The 17,490-nt window shown below is 42.3% G+C and overlaps 1 protein-coding gene across 1 annotated transcript; it reads right to left on the bottom strand.

The window, feature by feature from the left end:
• Positions 1 to 383: 383 nt before the first annotated feature.
• On the bottom strand, positions 384 to 17,417 carry Prpf4 (pre-mRNA processing factor 4). The gene is made up of 14 exons (XM_055611632.1): positions 17,330 to 17,417; positions 16,469 to 16,646; positions 12,065 to 12,251; positions 9,854 to 9,941; positions 9,050 to 9,129; positions 8,817 to 8,910; positions 8,267 to 8,361; positions 6,982 to 7,040; positions 5,757 to 5,880; positions 4,122 to 4,211; positions 2,362 to 2,484; positions 2,139 to 2,246; positions 1,946 to 2,064; positions 384 to 1,486 (listed from the first exon to the last, which is right to left on the bottom strand). Exons 1-14 carry the CDS (start codon positions 17,354 to 17,356, stop codon positions 1,293 to 1,295), a joined length of 1,566 nt encoding a protein of 521 aa, XP_055467607.1. The 5' UTR covers positions 17,357 to 17,417; the 3' UTR covers positions 384 to 1,292.
• Between the last annotated feature and the right edge of the window lie 73 nt (positions 17,418 to 17,490).

The following is a 17,490-nucleotide window of genomic DNA, read 5'->3' as shown; positions in this document are numbered from 1 at the left end:
GCCTAGATGTGCAAGCTACAGAAGCCAAGATGCAGAGGCAGGAGGATTACGAGCCTGAGGCCAATCTGAGCAACATAGCAAGATCCCATTTCAAAAAACAAAAACCCTTCCTCAAAAAAACCAAAAACAAACCAACAAAAACTATACACATCTGTGGATAGAGTGACAGAGATTAGAACAATTCATGCAGAGAATGACATTAGATCTCAAAACTAAAGGGAGGCTCTTTGGAGTAATGGTCAGGTTCATAAAATGCTGAACTAGAAACAATCCTTTGAAAGCTAGTTTTCATGGCAGGATTTTACTCTCAGGAAGTATATTAAAAAAAAAAAAAAAAAGTTTATGTTTGGGAACACCCAAACATAAATTAGGATTTTTTCCAGTTACTTTGACATGAAGCATCCTTTAATACATAGAGTACACCCTTTAAATAACCAACAGGAAGGAGGCTGTACAACACAGACATCAGGTTTGTTTTCTAAAAACTCCTTTGAATCTGGATACAATGTTTTGCTCTACCAGGAAGGATGCCGAACTTCAGAGGTGCTCCCTAAGAAGGCCAAGTGCTCAGTTCTGAGTTCCCCGATGAAGTTAGCATCCTCTGTGGGTGCCATGCCAAGAGGGAAATCTTCACTGCTGAGCCACAGTCTACCGCTCGTCTCTTGGGCAGGAGAGGAGCTTGCCATCAGGTACTGCTCACCAATGCCAGTGACAAGGCCTTATAACTGGGGACATTTCAGATACAGTCCAGCTATCTTGCTTGCTGGATCACATGTAGTCCAGAGCACACATCATGTTATAAAGACCCAAGTTCAAACATTAAAAATGCAACTGCCAGGCACAGCAACACACTTCTGTAACGCCATCACTTGAAAGGCAGAGGCAGGAGGATCACTGACGATGTGAGACTTCCTGACATATACACCAAGTTCCAGGACAGTCAGGGCTACATAAGCAGACCCTGTCTCAAAATGTCAAATAAGAAAAAAATAAAAATGAAAGAACAGTCACAATCCTGAGTGCTAAGGGAAGCGGAAGGGCATTCAAAAGTGTTGAGTCTAAATAATGTCTACACAGTTTTCGGCAGAACCTGAGACGAGAATTGCGTTCTAACCATGAAAGGTTTGCCATCACCTAGAGACTGGGTTACTCAGAAGTGGGGCTGATGTGAAAATCCAATCCTATACATGGTATTTGGCAGAAAACATGATAGAACACAACACAGTTCTTTTCCTTTGAGAAAAATGGCTCCTCAGTGAGAACACAAGGTCCAAGTCCTCCCATGGTCTGGCCTACTCTGCCATCCAGAGCTTGAAGGTCCTGTCATATGAGCAAGTGGCTATGAGTTGCCCATCTGAAGAAATGTCTAGGCCCATCACTTTGCCCTCATGACCAGCCAAAGTCTTCAGTGGGGACCAGCCTGGGTGGGTCCATATCTTGGCTGTGTTGTCATAGGCACCTGTGAGCAGGAAGTCTCCATGGATAGCTGCAGGGTACAAAGCAAACATAGAGAATTCAAGTATTGAGAAAGAGCTTAAGAAAGAAACCACAAACATCTGCCAGAACACACTATTTTGAAAGAACACATGGATTCTACGTTTCCAGAGGGCTTCCAAGATAAGGGGCAGTCATGAGCAGACCGAAGACAACCAAGTAATGGTATGACGGCAGTGTGCCTCTTTCCCTGATAGACAATCTGTTCAGTAACAGCAAGCATCTAGTGCCTGATCATGCATGAAGGACAAACTGAAACTGCCTTCATACAACTCTCTGCCTCAAGAAGCATGCATTGGCACAGCTTTGTCTACAGGTATGGCAGAGGGAAGGAAACTGAACCTTGCTTTTTTTAACATAGGTTCCATGTCTAATTTAGTCTAACAGCTAGCATGTACTCCATGAAGCAAAGGGTGTCTGGTTTTAAGGCCAAAACTAGCGAAAAGCTTACGCTCAAACTTGACACCAGTCACTAAGTTCTGGTGGGCGGGGATGGTGTAGACACAGCGCCGCTGTCGAAGGTCCCACACCTTGCAGGTGTTGTCGCCACTGCCAGTTGCAATGTGGTAGCTGTGGGTCACAAGTGTCACAGTCAGAAACAGTACTGGCTGACTAGGACCCTTCCCGTTCAGAGTGTGCCTTACCCATTGGGGGAGAAATTTATCCCATAGATTTCCTTCAGGTGGCCTTCTAGAAACATAATGCAACGTCCTGTGCGTAGGTCCCAAACTCGACCAAATGCATCCAGTCCCCTGATGAAACAACAAATATGTGAGTATACCAAATCCAATTTGACATGAAAGCAGGGATGCCTAAGAGGTGAGACTACTGAGCTGCCCGCCCCTTACTTTGTAGAGGAAGTCTTACCCAGTGCCAGCCAAAGAGCCATCTTGATGGAAGGCAATGTCATACACACCCATGCTGTGGCCTTCCTGATGTAGGATCTCCTCTTGAGCCTCTAAATCCCATAAGCGCCACGAGCGGTCATAACTTAAAATAAATGCAATAAAATTATGCCAACAATCGAGCAGCAGACTGATCCAGTGGCTACTATGATAAGGTACTCTAAGTGACCATAGTTCAGCTTATGCTCCTTATTTCCCCCTTCATTCATCAAGCATCATTCATCAAGCATATGTTTACTGGAGTCTCAATAGGATGTTGACATTAAAAAAAAAAATCCAGATGAACAAATAGACAAACAGAGCAGATACAGAAACAGACCCAAATATATATAATCAGAACGTTTTTACTAAGGGTGCTAAAGCAATTTTAACAGACATCTTAAACCAAAGAAGATATGCACAAGCTGTGTAAGCATGTGGTAAGACCATTCAACAGCAACAGTCAGCAGGGCAGCAACACTAATGTAAGGTGTTACCATGTTCTAGCCACAGTGGGCAGAACAGAGACACTGACAGCAGCAAACACGGACAAAGCCACCAAACAAAGCAGGCAGAACCTACCTGTTTATAAGATTAAATATATATATTTTATATTATATATTTTATTTATACATAAATATATATTTAATTTTATATATATACATACATATATATATATGTATATATATATATGTATATATATATATTTTATTCTAGGGAACAGGGTTCCACTATGAAGCCCAGGCTGGCCTCAAACTAGAGATCTTCCTGCTGAATGATGGCATTTATGTAAGCACGTGGCACTGAACCCAGCTTGCCTGAATGTTTTAAAAAAGCTAAACATACATCTATTCTATGAACTAGTAACTGTACTCCTAGGCATTTACCCAAGTAAAAGGAAAATAAAAAACATGTATCTACAAAAAGCTTCAAAGAGACTATTCTTAGCTGAAGAGATGGCTCAGAGGTTAAGAGTACGGGATTTTCTTCCAGAGGATCAAGTCTGATTCCCAGCACCCTGGCAGCTCACAACCATATGTAACTCGAATTCTAGGGGGTCTGATGCCCTTTTTTGGCCTCTGTGGGCACAAGGCACATGAGGAACACAGACATGCATGTTGGCAAAACACCCATTTACATAAAAAAGGATATTTAGAGTATTTTTCTCTTGACTAGCCACAACCTAGAAACATGCCCATGTGTTCATCAACAGAAGAATGCATAAACTGGGGGATAGACACAACAGACTACAGCTCAGCTTAACAACGTGAACGGGTACAAATAGGCAGAATGAACAGAAATCAAGTCAGAGGTTACTTGGAAGGGGAGATTACGAAGTACTGGGAGAGAACTTTGTTGGGTGGCAGAAACATCTATTCTGATCAGGGTGTGGGTCACAAGCAGTATATACTTGTCAAGGTTGAATTGTACAACAAAACAATCTCATTGTACTATAAAACAATCCCATTCCATTGTATGTTGCTTAAACCTGAAGGAAAAAGATTTTAGTAGAACTAAGCCTCACTAAACTTACACAATAAGAAAAAGAAGCCAACATTTTGGCACAGAGAAATTTTATTCAATGATTTGTTTGTTTTTCAAGACTGGGTTTCTCTGTGTAGCCTTGGCTGTCCTGAACTCACAGAGATCCTCCTGCCTAAAAATTTACTTGGCAGATAACTGAAAAGGATTACCAGACCAAAAGGCTTGTAAAAACTGGACAGTATCAGATGACTGACTTACCAGGTTGTGCCCAGGAAACGCCCTGAAGGATGCCACATTACCCGAGCCACTCGCACTGTATGGCCTTCAATATCTGCCACTGGTTCATCGCTGAAGGGAACCGAACACATACAGGGATTAAAACATCCTGACAGCCACGCAGACGCCCACTGAGTTTACTTGCTGCTGTAGACATACCCACTCTGTAGTTTGAGTGACCATGTACTCACTACACAAGCAGCTCAGGCAGCTGACAGCACTCTGCACAAGGCTTCATGCTAACTAGTAACTTTTTGTGTGAAGGGAGAGCAATAGTTTAAGCTACTTGCTACAGTTTTGTAAAAGGGAGGTTTATTTCTGTGACCACTGGGCAAAGTGACCACTACCTCAATTTGGTGTGTCTACAAATTCTCCATCTAAGAGTAAGGGAAGTTCTTTTCTTTTTTTTTTTTTTAAAGATTCATTTATTTATTATGTATAAATGTTCTGTCTGTATGCATGCCTATGTGCACAAGAGGGCATCAGATCTCATTATAGATAGTTGTGAGCCACCATGTGGTTGCTGGGAATTGAACTCAGGACCTCTGTAAGAGCAGCCAGTGCTCTTAACCTCTGAGCCAACTTTCCAGCCCCAAGAGAGAAGTTCTTAAGACTGATGAGCAAAATAGTTTCACTGTATCAAAACAGAGGATTCAAAAAAGAATATACTTTGGTAGAGGTATAGATACAGAAATCAGTCCAAGTGGGTTCCAGAAAATCTTTCTTAGCCTGTTCAAAGACCTAAATGGAAAAAAGAATCCTAGGCTAGAGTGACTCAGAGTCCTCTGGACTGCCATTAATTTCTGTTACCTAGCAACAACAGAAAGACTGAAACACCAGAGAGGAAATAAACATGAGCCTAAAGAGGGCAATTAGAAGGGAACACTGTCAGTGAGCACACACAGACCCAACCCATGTCCTATGGGGATAAGCATTGCTAAGTATTACAAAAGCCAATTAAAACTTGCTGTGCTAGTAGCTGAGACCCTATCTGGCAAAGACTGCGGATGCTAATTAGTGCTTTTGGAAAAATCTGGAATGAAAACCTTCCTATGCTTTCTCTAGGAAAGGAAAACGAGCATTCAAATGTCTTTTAGATCACCATATACTTCCAAAATTTTGATCGGACTAGTACTAACACCTGCACAAAGAAGTAAAATGCGAGATAGTTAGGAAATACATCCCAGGCAGAGATGACACCAGTGGCCTGGACTGCCACACAGAACCTCACTTCCCTCTCTTCTGTGGCTGTGTGCTAAGACCCAAGAGGCCACCAAGATGATCATCTTTAGTCTATCTACAAAACAATGCATTTCTCTAATGCTAACCTACCATGTAAGTTAAACTGGATTGTTTTAGAATAAAGGCAGCTGGGAATCGGCTACTATTAGGCTAAAGGCAAGAACTGAGGCTCTAAGTCAGCAAGGAAAAGAAAAAAACCCTAGCACACCTTCTTTGGAGAAAAAAAGATCTAAGAAGGACATCTACTTTCACTGAGTTCCCTAGACTCGTGGAGCATGTCTGATGTTAAACGCCACATTTTTAAGCCTGAAGAGCCAGCCAACTGCCTATCAGCTTTAGGGATGGCAGTATTAACTGCAAAATGGCAATAGTCACCTGTCAAGACTCCAAAGCTTCACAGAACCATCAGCTGCACAAGAGGCCAAGTTGACATCTTTTTGGTCCAATGAGACAGTGGATTTGGGATGGAATACAATTGCTCCCACATTTGTGTTATGACCTAAAGAAATATAGGCGAACAAAATTAAAGGGCTCTTACCTGTTTGTAACCTATAGGCAAACAGAGACTACTGTAAACAATCTGGAAAGTACCTTTTAGGGAATGTGAACAGACAGTATTGAAGTGACTATTCAACTACTAAAAAAAGAGATTCTGTAGTCTTGGGTGACCTGAACTTGCTATGAAGACCGTGTTGACCTGGAATTTATAACGATCTACCCATCATTGCCTGAGTGTTGGAATTAAAGGTGTGTGCCACCATCGCCAGCTATTTATGTATTTTTTAAGATTTCTTTTTAAATTCTGTGTATTTGTGTGAGCACGTGCACAGGAGTCAGGTGCCTATGAAGGTCACAGGACCCCCTGGAGCCAGAATTACAGACAGCTGTGAGCTACCTGATGTGGTGCTAAACTCAACTCAGGTTGTCTCTAAGAGCAGCACATGTTTTTAGCTACTGACCTATCTCTCCAGCCTCCAAAAGAATTGTTTTAAACAATATATATATATGTAAAATTTAGGAGAGAAAAGGGGCAGAAACTGGCCTAGTGCACTATACCCAGCACTCAGGAGGCTGAGGCAGGAAGACACTGAATTGGAGGCAAGCCTGGAAAAGAGCAAGACTTCATTCTCAAAAGACTAAGCCAAATCAAAAGTGTAAACCACAAAAGCTTTGTGTCTTTTACTTTAGATGCTGTAGAGGCCAGAGTGTGGCTGGAGAGGAGGACAGACGGCACAGCACGAATGTGAAGTCTTGATATTCTGGTGTTGTGGAGATATAAGACCACACATCCACTCAAGTAAAAATGCACGAGCTAGAAAGATGGCTCATCAGTTAAAGGGTCTACTGCTTTTGCAGAGACCTGAGTTTGGTTCTCACAACCCATATTAGGTGGCTCACAACTGCCTTTAAGTCCAGCTCCAGGAGAGCAGACACTTTCATCCGGTCTCTGACAGCACTTACGTATGTATGTAGAGTCCATGAGCACGTCCACATAAGCAGAGGCAAGGCTGTGTGTGGTCTCTGAGTGTCAACCGGAGCTCTGCTGCTCAACGGTTTGCTGGGAAAAGAACAATAACTCCCCGACAAGATTGTAACTCACCTCGGAGAGTATGAAGGAGACTGCAGTCGGGGACAGACCAGAGCTTGCAGAGTCCACTCCTATCAAGCACAAAGGAAAGCAACTCAGCCAGGGCTGGTCTGGGAAGGGAAAGGCATCTTCGTACATTACTAAAGGACAATGCTGTCTTGCCCCTATACACTTAACAGTGGCCATGAGAAAAAGTCATGGCTTGTTGAAGAAAGAGCTACAACAGCTCTCAGTCCTCTTCTAGACTATCACGGAATACAAGCTGCTACTCTTAATGCCCAGGTCAACTTGCAAGGGAAGGGAGAACAAATTAAACTGGATCATTAATGACAGGACCTGAAATCTGAGCAGCATTTTCCCATCTACCAAATACTTTAGCCTTTAGCTTTCTCATGAAGCACAGCTTCATTTTCTGCCTTCTGAAGTAATTTCTCTGTGGTCAATGCTGTTTTCTCTTTCATTAAACAGCCTTGATCCAGAAAAAAAGGCAAAAGTAAAATAAAATGGGGCTCAGGAAATGGTTTACATACTCAATAAAGTGCTTGCTCTGCAAACATGAGAATTTAAGCCCAGATTCCCAGAACCCATGTAAAAGTTGGATATACATGTCCATAACAGGGACAACAGACAGATCCCTGGGGTTCATGGGCCAGGCAGTTAAGAGAACTGATTAACTTCAGGTTCAGTAAGAGACCCTGTTTCACAAATCGGGAAGAGCAATCGGAAAGAAAGATGGCATCCAACACCGGCCTCTAGCCGCCACATGCACACACATTTTCAACTGCGCCCATATGTACATATACATACACACCACACACACACACAAAGCCACACACACCAGGCACCCTAAAACCAAAGTGATCACACATTTTGAGTTTCTTGTGTATGTGGTAATCTGTGCAAGACAAAGATAAGATTAATTAACATTTACCAGGCTCTTGCCAAATGGTTGACAAATGTTAGCTACTTTACCAATGGTACAGATAAGTGCCCCAAACCTTCCAAAGACTGCCTACCTCACCGAGACCATAGAACTAAGAAAGAAAAGCTGACTTAGGCATGAAAACTACTTGGTCTATAAAGTTCCCATGTGAACTACTCCAGACACCAGTGGAAGAACCTAATAGATGTGTCATGGACCTCTGGGGACCATGACTGGTTAGCAGGAGATAAGCAGGCAGAGCTGTGCACCTGCTTGTGAGAGGCGAATGAAGAGGGAAACATCTGAGACAAAGGTATTTTTCCTTCCTGAACTAATGCCCCGCTTAGGAAATTGCTATTGTAAAATGAAACTTACCAACAAGCCGTGGCTAGCATTTTGGAGTTGGGACTAAAGTGACAGTAAGAGATTGGCCGATCATCTCCAATCTGACTGCAGAAATTATTCAAAGACTAAAAGGAAAACAGAAACAAAAAAAGGTGATCATTTATTAAAGGTCAATCTAAGAGTTCTTTGGCTTTTTGACTTTGGGGGAAAAAAAGGGGGTAGGAGGATGGGAGAGAAGGAGGTGGTAACCACCTTTCAGCTCAACCCACCCCAAGACTTGTTTTACGCCCGCTCTTGATAGAAGACACTAATGTTGATGAAAGAATGGAATCAAGGCTTATCTGGAATGCCACTTGCTTACCACAGTCTCATTAGCTTTTATGTAAGCCAAACCCAAACAAAAGCCATAGAGAAAAAGCAAAGGGAAGTAGTCAAAGGCAGAAGCACTGGCCTCTGTGAGCACAATGATCTTGTCACTACAGCTGAAGGTGCCTCCCACATCACAGGCCTTTACCTTCCTGTGGGTGGGGCAAAACAGACATTAAGAATGTAAGAGACTGAAGAGCAAAGAACATCTTACCCGGAGAGACTTATGCAGCTCCTGCATCTGGGAGGTTCTGGTTGTCTCGGGAATCTCCTTATGGAGACGGGCCTCCTCCAAGCGTTTCATTGCCCTGTGACCCATAAACATCATCACTAAAGGAACTATCTACAAGAATCTGCACACTCGCACTTTCTCAATCCTATGAAACAAATGTCACCATCACAGAGCCTTCCCTTGGTGGCTGAGATGGCAGAATTCTTTCTGCTTACCTTGGGAGTGAATAATTAGCAATCCACAGTCTGGCCACCTTCAGGCTATTTGGCCCTTCATGGTACCACGTTTGCTGATACTGAAAAGGAAACAGAAGAAATGTTAGGTCTGAAACATGCCTGCTCTTCCAACAGCTGTTCTCAACTGTAACTGCTCAAAGAAAGGACTGGCTCAGTACAGAGCAAAGCAGGCACACGGGTTTCTATTAACTACCTTTTGTTTTCTTTCATAAGTTATTTAACTATGTGTTATACGACTATGTGGGGGGATGCGCACATGAATGCAGGTGCCATGGAGGCCTGAGGACAGCCCTAGATTTGCTCAGCTGCTGGAACTGAACTTGGCTCTTCTTGAAGAGCAGTGTGTACTCTTAGGGCGGAGCAAGCTCTCCAGCCTCCTAATTATTTTCTGGTTTCTTCTTCTTTTTTAATTTTATTTCTTTATTTCAGGTGTGCATGCTCTACCTGTATGTATACCTCCATAACAGAAGAGGGCATCAGATTCTAGTATAGATGGTTGGTTGTGAGCCACTATGTGCTGGGAATTGAACTCAGAACCTCTGGAAAAGCAGCCAGTGCTCTTATCCACTGAGCCATCTCCCCAAAATGTTGTTAATGAGTCACACCAAGAATGCCACAGTTCCTTCCTGAATGGAGAACTTAAGAGGACCATCCCAAGTCATATAAGAATTACTAATTATTGCCATCAACTGGTCCTAAGTGACAGAGCCTGTAGACTCTTCTTTTCACGCCAGCAAAGCAAAGCACTGGAAGGAACTAGTCTTGGATTTCTCCACGTTTTACCTCCTCTTTTGACTTCTTAGATCTCTCATCATCTCTCTTCGTCTTTTTCAAGGCATCAGTCCCAACCACTGAGAGGATATTTCTTAACCTGTAACAAATCAACACAGACAAAACAAGCTTGTTAAAAGCTCCAGTAGGCCCATTACCACTTGGAAAGACACATCAAGATCTCTGAAAGCTTACAACTACAGGGAGCAATGGCACCCATACCGTGTTTGTTTCTCAACTCACACATTTTTCTGAAAAAGTTTAATTCATAAATTAGGCAAGGTAAAAGATTTGTTAACAACAAAACATATTTACAATTATTATGTAAACATGTTTACAAACAAGGTCTGTTTTCCTTCTCACTCTTAAAATATCTTATTCTACTTCACACTAATGGGAAGGCAGCAAGGACATAGCAGACAAAGGGGCAGGGCTGGATGGAATGAGATTTCAGCACATCACTTCTGGCATTTTCCCAGCCAATATTTTTGGGCATCAGATGACTACAGAGAAGAAAGCAGGAAAAACAAGCACCCTTTACTCTTTCACCTCGCAGACTCCTCCAGTCTTCTTGGACTCAAGTGTGCATGCTGAACTTTTTCACAGTCTTTATTTGAAGGCTCCCTAAAACAGCTATGAGCAATTACTCTACATGGAATAGAGTAATTGCTGCCCTATACACTCTTGCCCCTTAGGCTCTAAAGACAGCTGGAATCCACTTCATGCCATGATGTGCAGAGCACTGATTCAAGGGCTAAGGATATTTAATGACTAAGAATAGTTCCAAAGGAAGTAGGCTTGATGGCACATTCCTTGAATCCCAGTGCCTGGAGGCAGAAGCAGGTGGATCTCTCTGAGTTCAAGGCCAGTCTGGTCTACAAAGTAAGTTCCAGGCCTGTCAGGGTAATACACAGAGATCCCATTTCAATAAAATAAAAATTACAAGCTAGGTATGGTGGTAAGCTTCAGGACAGTCAAGGACTCTGTTTCAAAACTACAACTACAAAACTAAACTAAAGGCTATTTCTGAAGGGAATCCATAAAGAAAGCAGTATATTACACCAAAATTAGACAGTGGTGAGAGAATGTGACAGGATTGTAAAAGAAGTATGGAGCAAAAGGCTTTTCCAGGAGTGTGGGACAGATCTCAGAGAAGGGTTCACAGAAAAGGTATTGACAACAGAAAAATAACAGTTGAGGCAGGAGGGTTCAACTGTAAGGGAAAACAGATTGAACTTAGGCCCTCCAAATGGCTCAGCAGAGCTGGAATATGGACTAAAGAAGGAGGGCTAGATTCAAGTCGGGCCCAGTTACCAGAACTATTTACTCTATAAAGAAGGGCTTGCAATAATAATGATATGACAATAGGCAGGAGAGGAAAAATGAAGTACAACACCAGACTTTACTGTTCCAGCAATCCTAAGCCACAATGGTGGACTCAAGCTAAGGCATTCACCTAAGGAACATAATAATGAAGTACAATAGACCTGGCAGGTGAAAGAGAGAAACAGTAAATATAGCCCGAGTCAGGCTTGGTGACATGGCTCAAACCTGCTGACTTGAGATCTATAGATCCTTGGGACACACGGTGAGAGAGAACCAACTCTCACAAGTTAAGTTGTTCTATGGTCCCCGTAACTGTGTGGAGGCACATACATGTTCTACACACACATACACATGCACACATTTAAAATGTATCCTTTAAAAAGGTGTTGACACAAAATAACGAGAGGCTTACTCCATAGGAGAAAGGCTTCTATGACCAAGTGGCACTTATGCTCAAACAAAATAAAACAACTCTCAGAGGTAAGAGAGAGAAACAAACAAAAACCTTGTGTGCCAGAGCCAGAAATGATGGTTCAGAGGTTAAAGAGTGTTTCCTGCTCTTCCAGAGGATCCAAGTTCAGTTCCCAGCACCCATGTCAGGTAGCTCACAATGGCCGGGAACTCTAGCTCCAGGAGCTCTGACTCCTTCTTCTCAGCTCCCAGGGTACCTGAACTCACCTGTGCACACTCCCACAAAGACACATGTGGAGTTTAAAATGTATCTTAAAACAAAACAAAACAAAAAAAAACACTTAGCCTATCAAACAAACAACTTCACACCAGAGCAGGAAAAGGTTTGATGGGAAGTTGGCACCTTCTTCACAATCCATAAAACTAGAACCTTGTAATTAACAAACAAACAAAGAAACAAAGTATATAACTTCTCATAAAGGATACCTTTCTCTTCGTTCAGCAGGGCCCTCTCCAAAAAGTGTAATAGGTTCTCCCAAGGTTCTGAGGGAAGCTTTGACCTCCGAATCATCCGTGGAAACATTGATTTGCCGAGCTCGCTTTCTTCTTTCAAACTCTGCCAAGACTTCAGCCTGCCGCTCACTGATGTGCTCCTCAATTTCAAATACTTCTCCTATGCAAAGAACAGGCAACACGGGGGAAAGAAGCAATTAGGAATAACTTCCACGCAGTCCGCGCGTCCTGGAGCCTAGCTTCTTCTTCTTCTGCTTTTTTTTTTTTTAATAATTTATTTAATTTTGTTTTATGTGCATTAGTGCAAAGGTGTCAGATCCCTTGAATTGGAGTTACAGACAGTTGTGAGTTGCCATGTGGGTGCTGGGACTTGAACCTCGGTCCTTTGGAAGAACAAACAGTGCTCTTAACCACTGAGCCATCTCTCCAGCCCTGAGCCTAGCTTCTTAAGCTGGGCAGAGAGGCCACAGAGTGTGCAAGCATAGGGCCCACAGGAATTCAGTAATTCTGAAGGGTTCTTGAAAGTGCAGTGCTTGATAATCACAAATCAGATTCAAAACAAATTGCCGTTGCTTTTGGCAGTGCCTGCTAGGCCACACCATGAATCTTTGCTGCAGCCTTGGTTCTGAGCAGGTGCAGTTCTGAAATACACTTATTGTCTGTCAGCTGTGAGGCATTCTGCCTCAGAGTGGCTCAGAGACCATTACATGTGATGAACTGCAATGTCCTTATTGTACCAAGGTTTTTGCTCTTAGAGAGACATAATGGTTCTGTTATGGGGAAAAAAGATTTAATGCCCTCAGCATCAAATATCAAATAATTTTACCTTTGGATTATACTGTATTAAATATTCGATTATTTAAAATTGCTGTTTGGCCAAAACAGAAGAGAAAGATGGGAAGAAGCTCAGAGTACAGGGCACACCTGTAATCTCAGTACATGGAAGAAGGCACGAAGTCCAGGAGATTAATGTCATACTTGGCTTCACAGTGAGACTGAGCACAGCCTGACAGACCTTGTCAGAAAGAAAGGATGGAAAGAAGGGCCAACAACAAAAAAAAAACTCACAATCTGAGCTGCCGATTTAAAAAAATAATAATAATAATTCAAAGTACTCTGAAAAACATTTTAAATGTCCTATGCCTTACAATATTAAAATGTCAGCCAAGGGGCTGGAGAGCTGGCTCAGAGGTTAAGAGCACTGTCCGCTCTTTCAGAAGTCTTGAGTTCAATTCTCAGCAACCACATGGTGGCTCACAACCACCTATAATGAGATCTGGTGCCCTCTTCTGGTGTGCCGGTGTACATGCAGACAGAACATTGTACACATTTTAGTAAATAAACAAATCTTAAAAAAAAAAAAAAAAAAAACAAAACAGCCAAGATTTAATTCTCTATTAACAAGTATGTCCATCTTATTAATATGCAAATCTGCTTTGGTCTTTAATAAGTTGAAACGTTGTATGCATATAAAAGAACTCCATCTAATTTATCTTACATTTTATAGCTTATCATTTTCTGCTTATTAACTAATGCCAAATGATGCTTTAAATTGAGAGCAGGAGAGCTGGGCCACCTTTCCCATTTATTTCATTATCTCTTTACATGGTTTAGAACATCTCTTATTTGGGAAGCCTACAAAAATGTTACTTATAAACTGCCAAAGCTACGTGCTAAAATAGTACCCCTATAAGAACATTCACACACATTAACTAGTGAAAGAAAAAATGGCCATGAAAAAGATTCCTGTGACCACTGGCTTTTTGGATACTTTAGTGACTAGTTTTAAAACCCACAACACACACATCTGGATGAAAAAAGGAGGTATATGGGAATAAAGACAAGTTTAGAGACAGTTAAGAACAGTATATGTATGTAGGGAAAAGTGTGTGAAAGGTCAGTAAGAAGCACACAAAGCCCTTTCTGCACTGGAAGCTTTTTTATTTCTTTCTAAAAAAAAAAAAGTTAAAAAAAAAATCATAATTTCTTACTTAAATTAGCCAGGCAGTGGTGGCACACACCTTTAATCCCAGCAGTCTAGAGGTAGAGGCAGGCTAATTTCTGTGAGTTCTAGGACAACCATGGCTACACAGAGAAACCCTGTCTCTAAACCAAAGAAAAACAAAAGCACAAACAAACAAAAACTAGAAAAATAAAAGTGAGAATATTACAAACAGTTACACATCAATGCCAGAACTAGGTTACATCTTCCAAAGACAAATACAACTGATGAACCCAAATATTCACTGAAGAAATTTGCAGAGATTACCAGTACTTCCTGCAAGGGACTGCATAAAATGTTACAAACAAAAACAACAACAAAACAAAGCAAACCCTCACTGGATGATGGCCAAGTAGGCAAAGTCATAGACCCAACAGTCAGAGCAGAAAGGTAGGCTGCATGTGTTAAGTTAGTCTGTCTTCCCAACACTGGGGATTCCAAGTAGGTACCATAGTCAGTTTGTTTAAAAAAAAAAAACAAAAACAAAAACAAAACCAAACTTAGTTTCTGGGGATCCACTGTAAAGTAACTTATTCAGCTGTTTCAATTGTTGTTTTAGAGGATTACTGTCTCTGCTAACCTAGGCCTAGTCCTGGAAGCTTCTAGCCTCTGTACAATCTAACCTATGCCCAGAATGTTTTCAGTCTCTGAGACTTACAACTTAATAAGCTCACCTTTACTTGTTCTTACTGAGCTCTGGGCTGGCTGGCTCAACTCAGCTCAAACACCTCTTTCAGCTAACTTACTCAATCTGGCTTTCCTCTGGGCCTCTGAATTGCTTCGCTTGGCCTCAAACTAATGCCAACAATCTGTTCTAATCTGGCTCCTCTGTCTTCACCTGTGTCTAGCTTGTTCTCTCATTCTCTCTCTGTAAAACTCTTCCAGTAAGGGGTAGAGAAATGGCTCTGAGGTTAAGAACACTGACTGTCCTTCCAAAGGTCCTGAGTCCCAGCAAACACATGGTGGCTCACAACCATCTATAACAAAATCTGGTGCCCTCTTCTGGCCTGCAGGCATACATGCCAACAGAACACTGTATATATAATAAATACATCTTAAAACAAACAAAAAAACCAACCAGACCAAAAAAACAACAAAAAACAAAACAAAACAAAAACAAAAAACCACCTCTCCAGGTAAGACTGCCTCTGCTAGCATTGCCCTAGCTTCTCTTTCTTCTCCTCCCATGAGAAGAGAATCCTATTTTTTCAGATCTTTCACTATTTCTGCCACCCAATTAGACATCACTTTCAAACATGGGTGCTTTCTTCTACAAACTTTACCTTCATTGTTTGGGATTAAAGGCGTGTACCATCATGCCTGGACCTAAGCTTTTCTTTACCTGAAACTTGCTCTGTAACAGTCTGGCCTTGAACTCAGATTACCTGTCTCCTGGATTAAAGTTATGTTTGTATTCCAGCCAGATCACACAGACCTAGGTCTTTGGATGTGATCTCTTGCCAGAGCAGCCATGGTCTGAATTAAAATTCCTCTACAATCAATCTCAGGTCCTAATGGTTGCACAGCAAACTTTTTACCACCTGAACTAGCTCCCTAGACCAATCGAAGGTTTTGACCCTATAAACCTAATGTTATGTTGTTGGTATAATATTCTTGTGGAATGTACCCTTGTTAATTCAAATGCTGATTTCTTTATGCCATTATTTGGTTTCAATCCAGACATTGCATTCTAAGCATCACCTGTCTCAAGTTTGTGTAAACATGCCACTATTTGTTCTCTGTGTTGTCAATAAAACAACCAGCCATTGCTGTGCAACGGGGAATATAGGGTGGGACATCCTGGTCTGGAGGGGAGGAGAAGGAAGTGAGTGGGCAGGGCAGGAGTGGAGGTCAGCAGGGCAGGAGTAGAGGTCGGCAGGACAGGACTTGGAACCACGAGGAGGAATGAACTGGACCCAAGATATGACTAAAAAAAGCAAGTATAATGGGTAAAATCTGAATGCTAGGAAACTATGCGGGCTTGAAGGTTTAGGATGGAGTAACTATTGCCCTGCATTGTGCTCTAGGTTAATTAACTAAATCCTAGTCTCTGCGTGGTGATTTGGTTATACAGCTGGTTTAGTAAAAGATAAATCAATAATAAATATTAATAAACCACAACATTATGTGGTTTGGGAAGGTGTTCATCAGAAAACTGAATCATCAGTGGTGCATGGGAGTGAGTGTCCGCCTGATTCTAGTATCTGGGAGGAGGCAAGAAGAGTAAGAGTTCAAAGGCAAGAGACTAGCCAGAGGATGGGGCTGTGTGTTTCGGTGGTGGACCACTTGGGTAGCATGCCAAACACACTGGGTTAGATTCCAGGTCCCATTAAAAAAAAAAAAAAAAAGAAGAAGATTTGCAATTTGCATCTTACCAGAGGTTATATTTATATTTCCTGCTTCAATGCCTGCTTTGAGTCCTTCTTTTCCCAAAATCCCAGACTCTCCTTTGGCCAGTCGTTCCCTCTCTTTCTCTTCCAAGCTTCCATAATAGATGTGTGGTTTCTTCACAACAGGAGCGACTAAATCATCAGGTGCTTTGGTTTTGGTTGCCTGTTAAACAAAGACCCAGAATAGGGCTTAATCCTAGTAAACCATGCTTTCTAAAAGACTAAATCTAATGCTGAGCTTTCATTTTATTCCCTCCAAAAACGAAAGGCCAAGGTTGAAACTGACTGTGTGAGTTTTAGGCTCCTGTTAAGTTTGGCACACAAATACAACTAACCAATTTCTGTCTGATGTGTCTGGTTTGTTTTGGAATCCGTTTACTTGATTGTACTGGAAATGCAATCTCCGATTTTACGAAAATAACTGCTCACCACTGGGCAAATAGCAAGAACAACCAACAATCTGGGCGGTTTTAGGTACACCAAGTAACAATGTTAGTGGAATACACATTTCAACTACTTCCAAATACTTTCAGAGCCTATTAGAAGTTAGGAGGCCTCATCTAAGTACGAGTCATACAGTTTAAGTCAAGTCACATCCCGATTTCAAAGCACCGTGTTTTGGAGCAGTCAGGAAAAGTGTTCACTGCTCAGGGCTTACTGAAAGCGGTGCAAAATGAGATGCAGCATACGAAGGCGTTTAGGAATCTGGAAAAGGCTGCTAAGCACCGCACCACAGGTCCTTCCTCCTCTTCCACAGCCTTGACCCGCAAGGTAACGGCCCCTTCCCACGGAAATGCCGCCCTCTCTGGGAGAGGCAGGCCTGAACTGCGATCCGGAGTTCCGTACCGTGGACGAAGCTCGTGAGGAGGCCATTCCGGGCTCCCGAGCCGCGAGACCGTAGCCAAATCCGCGCTGTTCCTTTCAGACCGTCCACCGCGCGCCTAGCGAAGTGGAAGTGCGTCACCGGCCGGAAACGTATCAGGATCGTACTCCGTGCTCTGGGAGGC

This window comes from Psammomys obesus, unplaced genomic scaffold (assembly GCF_907164565.1).
Source record: "Psammomys obesus unplaced genomic scaffold, mPsaObe1.curated_primary_1811, whole genome shotgun sequence".
Classification (NCBI taxonomy): Eukaryota; Metazoa; Chordata; class Mammalia; order Rodentia; family Muridae; genus Psammomys; species Psammomys obesus.
This window is presented reverse-complemented; position numbering and strand designations above follow the sequence as displayed.

Excerpts from the sequence above, each read along its gene's own strand:
- Prpf4 (XM_055611632.1), bottom strand. The coding sequence starts at position 17,356 with ATGGCCTCCTCACGAGCTTCGTCCACG. Across the intron at positions 12,252-16,468 it reads AAATATAAATATAACCTCTG|GAGAAGTATTTGAAATTGAG; the intron begins GTAAGATGCAAA and ends TTCTTTGCATAG. Across the intron at positions 4,212-5,756 it reads AAGCTTTGGAGTCTTGACAG|CGATGAACCAGTGGCAGATA; the intron begins GTGACTATTGCC and ends GGTTCCCTTCAG.